The sequence below is a fragment of the Semicossyphus pulcher genome, unplaced genomic scaffold, assembly GCF_022749685.1.
Source record: "Semicossyphus pulcher isolate SPU_LCO1_2020_fin unplaced genomic scaffold, fSemPul1.0.p SCAF_18, whole genome shotgun sequence".
In the NCBI taxonomy this organism is placed as follows: domain Eukaryota; kingdom Metazoa; phylum Chordata; class Actinopteri; order Labriformes; family Labridae; genus Semicossyphus; species Semicossyphus pulcher.
This window is the reverse complement of record NW_027211691.1, coordinates 9,011,584-9,029,520: the sequence shown is the minus strand read 5'-3', so window position 1 is coordinate 9,029,520 and position 17,937 is coordinate 9,011,584. Positions and strand designations below refer to the sequence as shown.

The following is a 17,937-nucleotide window of genomic DNA, read 5'->3' as shown; positions in this document are numbered from 1 at the left end:
TTTTCTTTTCTATTATTAAGTACAGTAGTCCTGGCTGTTTGTATCAGATAGTCAAAGCTACAGAGAAACTAATTTCATTCTTACAATACTTGGAGGGATCCAGATTCTGTATATTGCAATGTGAGGTATGCATAGTGTGGCTTTAAGGAGCTATAAAAACAGACGGGAGGAATATTTAGTCTGCCATGAACTTACTTTAGATAGCTGTAAACCTTGAAGTTCTCTTATGGTCTGAATCACATCCCTCAGAGAGGCCCTCGTCTACCCCAGATAAACAACTTCCCTCCTCTCCGTGCTCTCTCTCACACTCCTCCTGAGCTGCCAAAACAGGAAACTAAGTTGCAAATACACGAAAAAGGAATGTTGTTCAACCCAATTTTGGGTACAGGACGGGAAAAGATGTGACGGTTATTGCTTGGGAAGTTCCGGTTGTTTCACCCTGATTCACCTGCAGAAGAGTTTGCAGCAGTCGTTGCCCTTGACAACTCTCCCTCGTCTCTGTCTCACGCCAGGCACAGTGGCAGCCATCGCCGGCCTCCACCCGGGCCAGTGCATCATCAAGGTGAACGGCATTAATGTGAGCAAGGAGAGCCATGCCAGTGTCATCGCTCATGTTACAGCGTGCAGGAAGTACAGACGGCCCACACAGGTGAGACGGGAGAGGGAATCAACTGTAGAATAAACCAAAAAGTTTTATTCTAGGGGGAAAGAGTTTACAAACTATTCAGTCCCCTAATAGAATCATTTTTTTTACAGTTGTGTTTCATTTGGTCGCACTTTCATTTCCCATGAATTCCCTTTGAATCATATGTAGATTGATTGGCTGGTTATGCAATCCTAGTAGTAAGAGGAGAAGTGTGGGAGATGTTAAAAGAGCCGAAAAGAAACAAGCACAGGTTGACCGTGAGAACAAACACAGCAGAAGGACCTCCTAGCTCCCATTTACCTTCATTTCGCTCTCTCTCTCTTTCTTTTTCTGACTCCTTCTTTCCTTGTCTTGGGTCATTACTCAGAAATAATACTAGTTTTGGCTCCTTCAGCTGACCTCTGGCTCACTGCTATGGCCTGCTGTGGGAGACTGGCAGGCTGCAGGGAGAGGTGGGAAAGGATCTGGGGGTGGGTGAGATCCCTGGAGGAAAGGGAGGAGAAAGATGGAGGAAAAAGCGGGACATGGCAGGTCATAGTTAAAGGGGAGAAAGCAAGCTCAGTCCACCTGTTGAAGGATGTGTGAAAATAGAAACCCAGTGGTGTGTGTGTGTTAGCGTAGTGTGTCTATAATTGAGCCCTGTTGGGAGTTGAGGCTTAATAAAGCACTTCAGGGTTCCAACACTACTGGAGATCTGGTTTACATCAACCCAGAGGAACCGCCTTCTCTGTGTCCGCCTCTTTCTGTGTCTGTGTGTGTGTGGCGGTACAAGACCACAGACCAGTAGGCAGGCACAGCATGTAGCCTTGGCAGAATACCCGACTGTGGGCTTGGGCGTGGAGAAGACAGAACAGACACAGGCACCCTAAAACACACACATTTACACACACGCAGCGCAGTGTGGCACGCTAGAGTGAGTCGATGAGATTGGCATGGGTTTGCTTCTGCGGTCGCACTGAGCACCATGTTCCCATATGTTTGTGAAGGCTTTTCACTGCTACGCTCTGCCAACCCAACTGTGACACTGTACACGTATCTGGGCAGAATCAGCTAAACATGCTGCATCAAACCAAAACTCACACACACACTTCTTCTATTTGTTATTTTCCATCAATTTAGCCGTAAAAGTGCAACCTGTTATCCATAAATAATACACAATATACTCTGATTTGTGTTGACAGTTGTGTGCGTGCGTGACTGTAAGAAGGGTTCCAGTCAATTTAACGCTAAATGCAAACACACAGCTATTTAAAGCTCAATAAAAGTCACAATATGTCATTTTTATGATGCAGAAACATTTCCATAAAACTTCTAAGTGAATTCCTTTATTGTAATTCTATGCAGCAAGATACTATTAAGTGGGTATACAACAACAACGAAAGCGCCCAGGAGGACAACCAGAAAACGAACCAGAAACCAATCCCAGAGGAGAACGGAGACGGCTTCGAGTGCAAAGTAGAAGGTGACTACACACACACACACACACGCATTCACGAGTAACTACATGAGAATTACTCCTCTGGGAAAAGAAATCCTGCTCAAGGTGTCTGTGGATGTAACACAGGCTTGTTCGCGGGAACACAAGTCAAGTTAACATGGAGACGGAGCTCCAATCTGGCTCATCTGGACTGTGTTAGTCTGAGAACAGCCCCCTCTGGCTCATCAAGTGTTAATTCTCCCCTGCAATTTATGGATCCCAATGAGCAAGTAAAACAGGAAAGCTATTCCCTTCATAGCAAACAGCTCCAGCGCAGGATTTATAGCTGTATTCAGTCATTGCGTTAGCGTAGCGCCGGTTAACTTTATACTCTTGGAATTGCTCATCATGTCTTTGGGTGATGGAGGGAAGCCATGTGCGGAGGGTCGTCCTCTGAAATGAGCTGCAGATCTGGTGGTCTGAGGCCTCCTACAGTGCAGGGTGTATGATGATGAAAACCCTTTTTGTGGTGAACATGGGGATTATTTGTGTTGATCACAGAACACGATCACAACATAATGTTTGTGACTTGTGCATGTGTGCTGCTTCATTTGCAAGTAACAAGGTCTGTTTCCCTGCTGTCTCTTTGTTCTTCTGTTTTTCTGCCATCGCAGAGGTGATGGACAAATTCAACACGATAGCTATCATCGATGGGAAGAAGGACCACGTAAGTCTGACAGTAGACAACGTCCACCTGGAGTACGGAGTGATGTACGAGTACGACAGCACAGCTGGCATCAAGTGTCACGTGTTGGAAAAGATGGTCGAACCCAAAGGATTCTTCAGCCTCACTGCTAAGGTATTCTTTTAATGTGACGATAATACAGCTACAACAGTATGATCTAATGCTTATATAATGATACATTTTTACATTAATGACCTTATCATCACTGCATTCCTCTCCAGTTCACTATGTTCACATGGTGTCAGTCTTCCTCTAACGTCACATACAAGGGAGATAGCTCAAATGCTGTTATAATGTTGTACAGCTGTGTTCCAGGTTTGCAAATCATATAAATGAAGAGATTCTGTAAAAACCTTATCATTTCACTACCCCTTGATTGATATGCAACCAACAAAATATGGGTAGTGAAAGTCTGTAGGGACATTGGGTCATAAAGTATTTGATGGTAAACAACAACTCAAAAACTCATTAACTACCTTTAGACAAAAGCTAACGTTTGTAGTCAGCCATTCCCTAGCTAACATTACTATTAGCTAGCCAACATTATTTAGTGTATACCTTAACAAATAGGCTTATGGTATATATTCTGGTTACCACCTGCTAGCTTACAATATCAGTTGGTGGTGTTACACAATATCGCAGGAAAGTTGTAAATTCCTAACCAACAGTGTTAGCGTTAGCTAGCTAACAGTAGTGTTAGTTAAGTAACTAAAGTTAGTAAGTGTATACCTTTAGAAATAAGCTTATAAGCTATTATTATACAACCACTTCCAAGATTACATTATTGGTTGCTGGTGTTGCACAATATCGTATGAAAGTTGTAAATTCCAAGCTAACGATTTTTACTTAGGAATTGTCTGAATGCTAACATTAGTTGTTTTTAAGTGGTAGCTGTTTGAGTATGTTACAAATTTTGTTTTTTTGGGGGGATTTGCAAACGAACAAATGATTGTAACTTGCGCTGGTTTAGCTCAGTTTGTAGAGCGGGCGAGCCATATACAGAGGCCTAAGTCCTCGTTGCACTGATCGCAGGCTTGACTCCCGGTCTGCCGATCATTTGGTGCATGTCATCCCCCGCTCTCTCCTCCCAACATTTCCTGTCTCTCTTCAGCTGTCCTAACTTGTAACTTAGCGTGATACATGCACAATTCACAGAAAGTGGAGAGTTTAATTAACATGAATTACCAGAGGAGAATAGGGAGAGTTTAATCACCATTGAGGTGATGAATTGTGCTGTTGGTGTTCATCATCTCAGAGCCAAGCTGTGCAATACTAATATTGTGCGGAGAATAATATAGATCTAAAAACAAACCACAGCAGTGCTTCTTTCTCTCAGCAGGCTAAAGATGAGCAGTTGTTGAACTCAGAAAGGATTTTGACAGGTCATCATTTTCCTTCTGTATATTTGCTGTTTGGACGAAAGTTAAATCTTCAAAATAACTTTTATTCTTTTAAGAGCATTTATTCCACTATTTTATAAACATTAACTCCACACCCATCCAGCCGATAGCTCTCCTGCTGTGTTGATTGGGAGGCTTGAGGGTAGTTAAAACTGACAGCTTTATTTAAGTCATGTTAGCTCCCAGCTGTGTTAAGTGCATGCTTTTTACAACTCAGCGGCGATGTTCACAAAATGATCATTATTGATTTAAGATACACAGAGGAAAGAAGATTCACTCAGACGTAGATGCACACATGCTGGCGTGGAAAATAAAACTCAGTTTGGCAGCCTCTTTCTGCCAAATCCCATGATGAACAACATCTCTACGTGGTGAATGAGCAGAGATCACAAGCTGGATTCATGTCTTAAACAGATCGAGATTTACAGCCCTCATGTTCTAAAGTCTTTAAACGCATCCTCTTTAATGGAACCCATTGACAAGCACAAAAATAAAACTTGCCACATCCCCTCCGACGATAAGTAGTTTCCCATTCCTCAAAAGTGAAAGTAATTTTAGTGTTATTATAAACATCTGCCCCAGCAGTGCGTGATATCCTCCGAGATCTGTGTGATGTTGAATTTTAATAATGCAAAGTCTCTTCCTGTGATTACATTTCCTCCCCTGCTTTTCTCTTTCCTCCACCGGGCCTCTCATTAAAACGCTCTGAGATCTGCGCCTCTCTTCCTCCTCGTATCTAATATCTGATCTGGAGAGTCAGAGTCTACATACGTACAGCATATGTACCGCAATCTGGCTCTTTCTCCATGGATTTATGAACAGCACATGGACATTTAAGCTGCTCATGAAATGCTGTAGAGGAATTGGCCCTCCAGCCAAATTTTATGTTGAATTTCAAAGATAAACAGCCTGGTCAGTCATTTACATCCCATTAGTCGTTCCAGAAGGGCTTTTAGTAGGATCAGTTAATCATCCAAGCCTTTTTCTCTGCCCTCTCTCTGACCAGATCCTGGAGGCACTGGCGCGTAATGATGACACGCTGGTGCAGATGTGCAGCAGGTTGAGTTTCAGCTGCGATGTGATCCCAGAGGAGCTGCAGGTACGCTTCAGCGCCATGTGTGGCGAGAGGGTGGAGCACATCAACCGGCGAATCACAAATTACAGAAAGGTGACTATGAAGAGGACCTTTATCAGTCTCTCTGCTCTGGATGATACTTCTCTCCCCCACTGCATGTGTACAATTTTCCACTGCTTAGAACCATGAAAAGCGTTTTCTGCAATTTCTCTAGACTGACAGAAGAAATACCACTTTTACATGTTTTTTTCTCTGGTTGAACGCTTCAAAAATCCTGCTGAACAACTTTAACATAGATGCACTCTAACAGTAATATTACAGCAACCTCCATTACACAATGAGTGGCAAAAAAACTAATTATTTGTGTGCCTTTTTTAGCTGCTAACCCTGCAAATGAGACAAAAAGATCTAAAGCCGGCAATGTACTTGCTTTTAACGGCGTTCGCATGATGGCTGCCGCACTTTCCCTGCATCTGTTTGGCGCGTTGGCTGTGCACGTCCTCAAAAATTTACACTAGAGGGGATGTGACAGGGTCAACACAGCAGCAGGGACAACAATGGCAGAAAGTTTTGAAGACAAGCTCACTGACCAAGTTTGTACAATGGGTCATTGCCACTCCACAGCGACAAACATGCCTGTCAAAATAGCTGGTGAGAGATTAGTTCCACTTTAGAAGTCGATGTGGAAACTTGTAAAGCTAAATGGAAACAAGTCCGGGACCGTTACGTCCGAGCACAGAGTAAAATGTTGGAGAAACGGAGTGGGGACGGTGCTGAACACTCAAAAGCTGTCGCTTTTTCTGCCGTGATCTCAGAATTAACATGGTAGTAAAGAGTGTTGCCATGTATGTTGTTTACGTCCCGCACATACGGTAGTTGCATGCGGCCTGAGCTCTGTGCCCTCTAGAGGTATCCTCCAGTAACACGCGTAGCGCATAGACAAGTATGTGAACAATTAGGTTCATGACGCAGCCGGTTGTGTACGCAAACGCAAGGTTAAGCAGCAAGTATATCTCCGGCCTAATTCTTACAGCACATGCAAATAGGGATGTTAGAATGACCCGTTCAGCGGCTGGATGATGCAGTGTACAGGGTGGAAAATGACAGCAAGTCGGTGGTAAGGTGTACCAAAAGACCATTTATTCAGCCATCAACAAAAAAACAGCAGCGGTTAACCGGGTCCAACATAACTATGACCAGCAACACAGACAGATGATGTATGGCGCCTTTTATACTGTGCCACCGGTAGACTTGTATTGGACCAACCTATTTGGAGGTGCTCTCCAAAATAGTATGAATAAAGAAAATGAGCTGATGAAATAGGTACACATTATACCCCTATCCATAATATTAACAATAAACATAGACTGCTATTTAACACCAAATAAACCCCATTACCTGTATCTACAATAAATATAAATATACACCACACTATTCCACCTCCCCTCTGCCTATCTTATCCCTTGGTCCCTCCCGGAACGTTTATCTGGGTGTCCGTTACCCGGGGAATCTTTCGGCCCGACCACCCTGGAGCGGACACAGGACAAGACAGGTGAGTGATCACACAACTTATAAATCAATCTACATTTAAGGCACTAGCACACACACTTATTACCACGATCAACACATACAACATACTGCACACCCTAAACGGAACACATGTCACCGTTTGTTAATTATTAATGCACGTAAACGAACAGCATCATCGGAGCTTTCTAACTCCCCTCTCTTTTAGGCAGAGCACCGCTCTCAAGCCAGCACCCGCCGGAAGACCACCTCAATCATGGGCTTAACACGTAGATAAATACTGTTTGTACACAATCAATAAATAATGTTTAATCCTGAAATGTGCAAATATGCAATGTAATAAATGTACTGTGCAAAGATCGCTAATAAAGTGCAAATACCGCTATCAAAGTGCCAAGTGCCATTAATAATTTAAGTTGTGCCTCTAACCAAACCCAGTGTGCAATATTTACATGGCAACCAAGCCGTCAGTCACCAGTAACGATGGGCTCTTCGTTACAAGGGAGCTACACACCTAACTGTGCTCAAGAGCCCATAGTGTCTTGGTTTGCATGTACATCAGACATTATGCAACATGTTCAGTGAAAAATTGGCCTCTCTCTGTGCAAGTGAGCGTCATTGCAAAAATGCCCCAATCCACACAATTTACACAAGAGCGATTTTAGCCAGGCACGGTTAAAGTGAAATTATTGAACATGACAGCAATTCCACTTTTCTATGACCTAAGAAATAAGATTTTCTGTAAGTAAATTTATAACATTATTATTATAATCGGGGTCAAATTGGTCTGTTCAAAATGCACCCATTTCCAACATTTGTGGAGACACTCTGGAGCCGAAACACAGGACAGGGATGAGAATGTTATTTCATCTGGCCCGCCTGCTCTTGCTGGCTCCCTCCAGGGTGAAAGCAGCATTACAGAAGGTGAAGCTGGTGCCACATCTGTCGAGTTCAGGCTTCACAATAAACTTGATTGAATGAGCTCCATGAGCATGAGAGCGAGACTTTTGCAGGGGAGAGTTAAGGTGCCAGCAACTCCTTTACACAATCAGAAAGACAGCTCGAGCAAAATGCGCTGAGCTGCAAAACTGTACGGGAGTTTCAGCACTTGAATATCATTAGCAGAATATCCTGTGTGAATTGGGCCTTGAGAGCGGGTGGATAGCTTCAGGAGGTGATACAAAATTCATGCTGCCTTCAGCCGCTGCATCCATTCTTTGTGAATTCACCCTGAATGTGATTTAAAAGAATCTGCTGTTTTTGTGTAAAGGACCTTAGTGAGGAAACATCCTCATAATATAGTAAAAACACATTGATTTACAATGTGTGCTTGTTTTCTTGCTGACTAACATCAATATGTCAGATCGTATCAACCCAGCTGCATGCTGAAAATGTGAAAATCATGTTGAATGAAAGTGTCGGTGTGTGAAGGCTGTTGTGCTAAAATGTAATCAGCTTTTAATGACCTGCGAGTGAAGAAGAAATATTTAGCCTACATGTCTGTCACTGACTTTCAAACTTGTCACAGAGTTTGTGAATATGTGTGCAATATGTCGTTTAATCTGGCGCTTTGTTTATTATTAGTTTACAGCTGGTCGTTGGAGGAGCCAAAGTATTTTCATCACTTCTCATTCACATCTGTAAGCATGTGTCTATAGGCCAAACATCCCGATGCGTGCAAGTGTGCGTGAGACGGGAAATAAGAAAAGATCTGACTCAACACGAGAGGGGGCCTTGTATTAATTACCAGTCACTTATAAATAGCCCTGCACAGCCACAGCCGGGACGTTTGTTGTGTAAGATCCCCTCCTGCACTGGAGCATTCCTTTCACAGACCCCGAAAGAGAACGGAGAGAGAGAAAGAGGACGGATGAAAGAGGGAGGAACTGACATACAAAGACAGAACAATGGAAATAAGGAGGGATGTTAACCTACGGCCTGGAAAAAGAACAACTCTAGAGACACATGAGACGTGGTTAGTCTCAAGAGAAGGTCAGCTCGTGGTCCATATGGAGCGTATCATCTTGCCTGGAGCAGCAGCTTCATACTATCTAAGATAACCAGGAAGACATGTTTAGTTTAACATCCTTACTTAACATATACATTATGTTATTCTTGACAGGCAGAGTTGCTAAAAAGTGATCTGAATCCTTATAAAGCATCTGCTGGGTCATATTCGAGACAGGATACAGGCTGTGTGATGGAGGGTTCAAGGAAAGTGCAACCAAATGTTGCACAGAGAGAATGTGTTTGGGATATTCTGTATCAGCTCTGTTGGATGGAAGCAGTCTTTTAGACTCCCTGTGTGTTGTGTTTTAAAATTGGAGATGCTATCTCGACACAGGTTCAGGAAGTCCCCTTGCACAGCAGGGTTGGGTGGAGTTTTCCTGTAGGAGTTCTGTAGTATTAAGTGGTTACGGAGGATGTTTGCACTTGTTTTAAAGAGTGAAAAGGATCCCCGTTTGAAGTAACATCCATCCATCCATGCATTTTCCTCTGCTTATTCGGGGACGGGTTGCGGTGGCAGCAGAAGTTCCTCTCCCTAGAAACATTTTCTAGCTCCTCCTGTGCGGTCCCGAGGCGTTCCCAGGCCAGGTGGGGTATATAATCCCTCCAGCGGGCTCTTGGTATATCACAGGGTCTCCTCCCAGTTGAACGTGCCCGGAAAACCTCCCCAGGAAGGCGCCCAGGAGGCATCCTGGCGCCATGTGTAATGTGTTTCACATGGCGCCTTTTATTCTTGTGCAGGTCAGGCACACAGCAGCCATATGATCTTCAACCAATGCTCTAAAATACCTGTTCCCTACCTTTGATTACTATTGATTAAAACCCTACTAATCAATAATATCACAGAAGGGCAATACATGCCTTTTAAAGTGGAGATTTACTCATATTTCTCACAAATTCAGTTCAGCTGTAGCAGCCACATAAATAAAACCACCTCTTCTTTCTCTGCTGTTTAACAGTTTGCTCGGGTGCTGAAGAACAGAGCGTGGCCCACCTTTAAGCAGGCTAAAGCCAAGGTGTCCCCGCTCCATAGCAGCGACTTCTGCCCTACAAACTGCCATATCAATGTGATGGAGGTGTCCTACCCAAAGACCACCACCTCTCTGGGGAGCGCCTTCGGTGTGCAGCTGGACAACAGGAAGAACACGCTGGAGAGAGGGGGACGCAGCAGTGCAGAGCAGGGTGAGGCATGAATTACACCTGCACGGTGGAATAATAATGCATGCACATCAGAATCTGCTTTTCACTGGTGCACTGTTTTGTCTCAGGTAAGCTGAACCCCATGGTGAACGTCCAGCATACTATCACCACCATGGCGGCGCCGTCGGGTCATAGCCTGGGCAGGACAGAGGGTCACGGCCTGCGCTTCCTGCTCAGAGAGGAAGACCTGCTCACCCTGGATGCCTACCAGAAACTCCTCTACAAACTCACCACGGTTGTCAAAGAGATGGAGACGCATGGAGCCCATATTCATGAGTGAGTGGTCAATATTTCAAATCTGCACATTTCCCCAAAAAATTTCAAAATAAAGGTTGAAAGTGATGTTTTTTGTTGCCCTCCTGCTGATTTAATTCAGCTTGATCTGACTTGCCTCATAAAACAAGCTGTAACTTCAGCAGCCTGCTTGGTCAGTGTGCTGCATCTGCCACTGCACATGCATACATTGTGCTCATTACTCTTGCACCTGTGTGTGTGTGAAGTGAGAAAACAGAAACCTCAGGTCATTTGGATGTTGGCACAGTTCATGCACAAGCTTCTTAAACACGATATGGTATGCGTGTGTGTGTGTGTGTGTGTTGGATCGGTGTTTCCTGCTCGGCACGGTTCATTGTTTTGGAGTCGCACGAGGCTACAGGAAGGAAATGGGAAACACTGCTCCGGGACGACCTCCCCGACCCCCAAACAGGAAATAGAATCTCAATGAAGGAGAGGGCGTGTCGTTAAGACAGGTGCCCTCTGGAAATGTAGACGCAGTAGAAACGTACTTGTATGTTACCCGTGTGCCTTTCAAAATAAGACGCCTTTGAAACAACTTCCTGATTGCGTTCTTATCTGAGGGCATCTTACTGTTTACACTAGACAGTTTTTTGAAATAATTTTCTTTTGATTGATTTAATCATTACAAGTCTCCTCAGTTAAAGCAGCAGCATTCAGAGAAGGACATAAAAAGTCTCTAGATGGAGCGAAGCTGTCACCTAACCAGGCTCATAATGAGTCGAATGCGCAGCAGGGCTCTTAATGACCGTGTCTGGACAAACTTTGTCATGCTGTCTGTCGCTGCCAATTAGCGTAGCCGCATCCACGCGCATTCAAACGGTCTGAGACGCGGCTAGTGAGGGGATAATGACCTTTGCCATCCGCTATTTGTTTAAACACGCAGGCGTAGACACACACGCACGCTTCAGGAGCTTGTTGAGGGAGCGGTGCGTGGGTGGCAGGGAGCTAATATGGGTTTTGTTGCAGTCTGGGTCTGACCTCTGAGGGTGTGTTAAACCCTCCTGAGCACTTCATTAGATTAGTTTGCATATTAACCTGTTTGTTGACTTGCACGGGGTCAAAACTGCTTGTTATGTTCACACCTTTTACTTTCTCTCCTAGCTTTACACGCCTGTCTGCACACAGAGAGGCAGACATCCTTCACTCTCCGTCTCTCCTTCTCTTTTCCGTACTTTATAATGATGTAATATCGAACTAAAGTTGCCATATTTTCGAGGGTTTTTTTGCGCGTTATATCAAACTCAACCCCCTCTGTTCCCAACTCTAAGTCAAGAGAGGAAGTCTATGTTAATGCATCTGAGATAAGAAACATCCTTAAGTCGTTTGGGGAAAGAAAACAAGAGCAGATAGAGTGATGTTACATAATATCTTGGCTTATTCTAGAGGAATCCATTTAGGGGAGGAAGGGGTTACAGATTAGGGGTCACAGCTGTGTGCGGACGTGCCCTGTGGCGTTTTTATATCAGGACCTCCTCCCTTCCGAGATGAAATAATTACCCACTTTCCTGCTTCCAATTTTACATATTTTCTTCATTCTTTGCACATCATTTGTCACGTCCTGACTGGCATCGGCTTCAGAGCTATAGGGTCGTCTGACTTATTTACCTGAGTGCAGATTAAAGCATGCAAACAGCCTATAAGGAAACAGCCTGCTGTGGAGCTTTGTCATGCAGATGCTCTAGATGTCTAATGGTTTAATGTGTCGAAGTGGGTCAAAGAGCTTCCTGCGAGAGATTAAGAGATCCTTCTAATTGCGCGCGAGGCCAACTCTCGCTCCCCCCTCTTCCTCTCTGCTCCACTCATTGTTATTCTCCCGTGCTGCCTCCAATAGTTTGCGCCCCAACGGCCCCAAACTGCACTCGCTTCTTTATTAACCAGCAGCCAATCACAGAGCCCGGAGAGCTTCTCCATGGCGATGGAATGCCACTCTGCTTCGGAGGGGCATTGTGGCGCCTCCTGGAGTGGACCATAATGAGGGCATCTCTGTGGCCTGTGAATGATGTAGAAAGCGGGTCAATGAAAAGAGAGGTGTTTCAAATCATCGAGAGGCGTACAAATCTGAGATGCATTTGGGTAGCATGAGGGAGACAGGTTGTTTGTTCACTTAGAAATGTCCTTTAGGCCGGTGTTATGACACAATGGAAAATGTAGCTGGTGAAAATCAAAATTAGGCTGAAATATAAACAGACATTGCGTGTCAAAGTGAGATTTAAAAAAATAGTCCGAGCCCAGCACTTTTTCAAATCTGGCTTTAAATGCCACCATGTGTTTCTGCAACTGTGAAAATATCCCTGCCGGCCTCTTCCTGCTCCTCTGATACAACACAGGCCGGAGAGAGGGGAGCTGATCTCTGCAGCGTGTTGACACAGCTGGACTCGGCTGCGCAATGTTTGAACCTATTAATACGACGTGGATCCCCTACCATCTGAAGCCGGTGCGCGGAAGCGCAGCACACAGAGGTTGGGCTTTTGTTTGGCCTACTCAGTCAGCTGTTCCCGCCCACACATATGCAGTGTGTACATTAGTCCTAGTCCTAGTCTGATCAAAGAAGCTGTTTTTATGCTGCTGTCCCAAGAAGTGTTGGTTTTGGCAGACTTTCGTAGCTGTTTTAAGTAATCCCCTCTCTCTTCCCGTCCCTCCGTCAGCCTTTTATCCTCCATCACCCACCCTCCAGCGACAGAGGCGATGACCCCGGAGAGCTACATATCGGCAGAGAGCGAGGGGGAGAAGGGGGAGCGGAACGGGAAGAAAGTGTGCTTTAACGTGGCGGGGGACGAGCAGGAGGACTCCGGACACGACACCATCAGCAACAGAGACTCGTACAGGTAAAAATACACGTGGTGGCAGAAGAGGAACACACTTACAGAGATATTAAAGAGCCTGAAAGAATAAGAATGAGATGTTCTCCTGTTTCTTCTCAGTGACTGTAACAGCAACAGAAACTCCATCGCCTCCTTCACCAGCATCTGCAGCAGCCACTGCAGCTCCTACGTTCACAGCGATGAGATGGACTCAGGTACACTGATGCAACCCAAGAACATTCTCCACCTCCACCGCAATACCTATAAGGCCACAATCAGTAAACTTAGCAGGAAATCGAACTTACATCCCCCAGCCATAACATTATGACCACCTGCCTAATATTGTGTAGGTCCCCTTTTGCAGCTAAAACAGCCCTGACCCGTCGAGTTATGGACTCCACTAGACCTCTGAAGGTGTGCTGAGGTATCTGGCAGCAAGACGTCAGCAGCAGACCCTTTAAGTCCTGTAAGTTGCGAGGTGGGGCCTTCAAGGATCAGACTTGTTAGTCCAGCACATCCCACAGATGCTCGATTGGGTTGAGATCTTGGGAAATTGGAGGCCGAGTCAACACCTTGAGCTTGTTGATGAGTTCCTCAAACCATTCCTGAACCATGTTTGCAGTGTGGCAGGGCGCTTTATCCTGCTGAAAGAGGCCACTGCAATTAGGGAATACTGTGAAGGTTTTAGGTAGGTGGTGCGTGTCAAAGTAACATCCACATGAAGGCTTCACAGCAGAGCATTGCTCAAAGCACTACACTGCCTCCGTCGACTCGCCTTCTTCCCATAGTGCATCCTGGTGCCATGTCTTCCCCAGGTAAAAGACGCACACACCCCTGGCCATCCACATGATGTAAAAGAAAACGTGATTCATCAGACCAGGACACCTTCTTCTGTTGCTCTGAGGTCCTTGCCCTTTGTAGGCGCTTTCAGGGGTCAGCATGAGCATCCTGACCTGTCTGCGGATACGCAGCGCCATACGAACCGCAATGTAGTGGTCATAATGTTACGGCTGATCGGTTTATATACTTCACTCCTTGCTGTCAACACTTGATGATGCAGTGAGAAAACACACAACAAACATGTTCAATACATTAAAGGACTGACTGACATGTTGTTACCACACCTCTGCAGGAGATGAGATGCCCTCCAGCGTGTGGCTGTCTCACGATAAGCAGAAGAAACTCCACAGCTTCCTGGAACATTTGTTCAGCCAGGTGGGTCATCTGAACCTCTTTGAACTTTGCTTAAACCCAGTTTCTCCAGCAGTAAACAATGTTGCTTTTTAAGGTCTGATCCATCATGCTATAGATTAAAAGTGGAGATGATGCAGCAAAATAATTTAAAGGTCCATTATTTATTTAGACTTCTGCATTTTAAGAGCAGTAATTGTTTAGTTTTTTGTACTTGTGCTTAGGAAAGGAGAGTCGTGACATCCTTAAGCTGACCCGTGACCTTTCTAAGACCTTTAAAGCAAAGGTCGACCATATCTGATCGCACACATACATCCTTTATCGCACAGACACACACACACACACACACACACACGCATAGACCAATCATCCACAGGCAGTTTCACGAGGATGTCTCCATCTGCAGTGGAAAAAGCTCTGCTGCCTTTGCACTTTTGAGCTGCTTCCTGTCATTTGTTTTATTGTAGAGCAGTTTCCCCAGCTTTGTTTACATTCTGCATGAGTGTGTGTGTGTGTTTGGAAGGGAGAGCGGGAAAAGCAGGTGTTTTGGCAGCAGTTTTTTTTGCTTCCCTCCGCATACGTTCGATCTTGCACTAGCTGGAAACTGTATCATCTGAGAGTTGAGGTTTGACCCTTGTGCTTTCTTTAGGTGGACTCCATCAGCAGCATGCTGAGAGGAGCGGTGGTGGCTCGGGCGTTTGAGCAGACCAAGTGCTTCACACCTGGAAGAGGATTACAAGGTAAAACACCAGGAGTGTGATGCGCTTCTGGCTCTCTCTGCATCTCTTTGTTCGTCCAATTACACAGTATCTAGCTGCCATTTGAGTCTTTTAGCATCAAAAATATTGTATCTCTGCACAAAATATCAAATTTCCTACCATTTCCTTTGAACTGTGTTTTTATTCCTGCTTCCTGGGCCTTGCCGGGCCGAACATTCGGCTTTAGAGAAGAAAGATAATATTGTAGAAACTCCCGAGCCCGGCCAACAGGGAGAGAAAACAGAGCGCACGCTGGGCCGCCCGCGCACATGGGCTGCAACTTCCTGTTGTGTAATGTGTGCACGTGCACAGATGTGATTGTAGTGACATGGAGGAAGTATCGTAGGTGGATTCATTCATTTCATTTCATCCTCTGTTTATCCCTCCCTCCTGTCTATTTTTTTGGGAGGGCTTTTTTGCCTTTATTGGACAGGACAGATGAAGAGAGACAGGAAATGGGGGGAGGAGAGAGTGGGGGATGACATGCAGGAAATGATCGGCAGACCGCGAGTTGAACCTGCGATCGGTGCGCCTCTGTATATGACGTGCCTGCTCCCCTCCCATCATTTTTCCCTTCATGTATGCCACTTCTGCTCACTCTGAAACACTTCATACTGTAGTGTTGATACAGCACCACTTTACGGTTATTGTAGCACTTCTTATCAGTCATGTGACCCTATAAGAGTTGTGTGTCAGCTAACCTAATCTTGGCCTTGGTGTATAACCTCAATATCTATTGTTACTTTTAATCTGAGACAGGAAAATGTACGAATTGTTCTTAGAAGGGGCTAAATTTAACCTTATCATTTCCCACTGCAGCTGTAAACTAGCTTTAATTCTAAAGATTAGATAGATGAAAGTTGGTTTTAGTTGCAATCAGGGTTCCCTAACTTCCCAAAAAGGCTAACTGTATTTGTTTGGATCCTTCTAGCGTGTACTGTATGATGCAAGGCTTTATTTAACGCCCTTCAATTTGCCTTTCATGGCAGCAGATTTCCCAGTCACTCTCTGTGTTTTGATGAGTGAAGCTTCCAAACATCTTGACCCATTTGGCACGCAGACTCCCCCTCTCATCTCAAGCCGTCTTCAAGTGAGCGCTGATATGCTTGAACTGAAAATAGGTCTTCTCCTCCATGTGTGTGTGTGTGTGTGTGTACATGCTTAAATGCCCTCAGGAGAGCCGTGAAGGCCTTGATCAGAGCTGATCCATCTCCACTCCAGTAATGCGTGTGGTTGATAACAGAGCAAATAGGATTATCTAACAAGTGGAGCATTCCTGCATCTGATCTCTCTCTCTCTCTCTCTCTCTCTCTCTCTCTCTCTCTCTCTCTCTCGCCTGAACACACAGAAACACACACTCCAAACCCTCCTTGAAGCCTCTGTCAAACAACCAGCCCTCTATCAGAAGATCTCTTCTTCTTTTGCCTCTAAAGTAAACTTTGTAACAAGCCTTTCTGTCTTGTTTAAAGTGGCTTTACAACAGATTGACAGACTTTTACACACAGGTTTTGCTACTGCAAAGACAAGGGAGATTAGACTGCAGGCGGCCTGAAAGTGGTGGTCTGTGGGTTTACTCTGATAAAATAGGTCCGTCTGACCTGTTATTTTTATTATTTCAATGGGAGAGAGAGGAGAAGGAAATTAAACCAATATGGAAAGACACAATAAAGGAGTGTGAAAAGATATATGACATGGTTTGAAAGAGCAAAGATGCTGTGGGGACTTTGAATAAAACACAAGATACTTGTGCGCTAATAAAAAGGATAAGCACACAGTTATGTGATGCCGTTTTTTATATTAATTTTTTTATATTATCATAGACCTGTGGTAAATGGACTGTACTTAAATAGCGCTTTTCTAGTCTTTCGACCACTCAAAGCTGCTTTTACACCACATGTCACATTCACCCATTCACACACTGATGGCAAAGGCCTAATCTCCAGTCAGATCTATGCACATTTCGACATGTAGACTGAGGGAGCTGGGGATCGAACCTCCGACCTTCCGACTGAAGGACAACCGACTCTACCACTGAGCTGCAGCCGCCCCCGCCACCTATAGCTTGCATACTTAAAATCCCAGCTTCAGTAAATTAACAAAAATAAAATGTGAAGTCTTAATAAAACTAAAATGTCCAATTAAAGCAGTGAAGCTCCGTATTTTTTCTAGGGATGCACGATATTATCGGCACGTTATCGGTATCTGCAGATTATGGCTTGAAAATGATATTTTTCTGTCATTTTTCTGCCGATATTTTCCACCGATAAAACAACGCTTTAATTCTTCCTAAATGCTCGATGATTCCCGAAAAAAGTTACAAACAAATAAATGTTTTGTACGTTAACCAAACTTTTCTTATATTGCCCAGTGAATGTGTACATTTTAAAAAGCACTGTATTATGTTATTTCTGCATCTGCCAGTGGGCCACTACAATAAGAGTAGGCATGGTATCAATTCAGCTACAGGGGAGAGTTGATGTTCTCTACAATCAGGTGGAAAAAAAATATGTGCCTAATATATCGGTATCGAAATCGGCAATCGGCAGAAAGGCTTGGAAAATATCTGCCCTAATTTTTTCCCTTCACTCAACAGTAGGACCTGAATGCTTTCAGGTGTCAAGTTTGCCGAACAAAATTCAGGAGAAGCAGCAGTGAGACACTTCATTGTCCCCAAGAGAGCGAAAGAAAAAGTAAAACTGAACCAATGTCCGTGACAGACGGTCAAAAGGCCGGTATGCGTAGCGTCGGGAGGAAGAAGGGAAACGATCAGCACTAAAGCCGCTCTCCCACTGTTCAAAAAACCCACTAACACCAGCTAAGACCCGGCTTTTTTGCTTATGGGAAAGGTTACAATCAGCATTCAGACCCAGGTC

General features: G+C 44.6%; 1 protein-coding gene across 3 annotated transcripts in view; it reads left to right on the top strand.

Moving 5' to 3' along the window:
- The window catches only part of prex2 (phosphatidylinositol-3,4,5-trisphosphate-dependent Rac exchange factor 2), a 105,438-nt gene that overhangs the window by 54,208 nt on the left and 33,293 nt on the right, over positions 1 to 17,937 (top strand). Inside the window, exons 20-29 of one of the 3 annotated variants that reach the window (XM_069667259.1) lie at positions 513 to 562; positions 1,991 to 2,108; positions 2,738 to 2,922; positions 5,215 to 5,376; positions 9,777 to 9,999; positions 10,086 to 10,293; positions 12,960 to 13,139; positions 13,236 to 13,330; positions 14,248 to 14,330; positions 14,956 to 15,046. In XM_069667259.1, coding sequence (XP_069523360.1) covers positions 513 to 562; positions 1,991 to 2,108; positions 2,738 to 2,922; positions 5,215 to 5,376; positions 9,777 to 9,999; positions 10,086 to 10,293; positions 12,960 to 13,139; positions 13,236 to 13,330; positions 14,248 to 14,330; positions 14,956 to 15,046 — 1,395 coding nt within the window. Of the gene's footprint in view, positions 1 to 512; positions 650 to 1,990; positions 2,109 to 2,737; positions 2,923 to 5,214; positions 6,836 to 7,018; positions 7,201 to 9,776; positions 10,000 to 10,085; positions 10,294 to 12,959; positions 13,140 to 13,235; positions 13,331 to 14,247; positions 14,331 to 14,955; positions 15,047 to 17,937 lie in introns of those variants that run through there. The other 2 variants (XM_069667258.1, XR_011308560.1) reach the window with 2 other exon arrangements.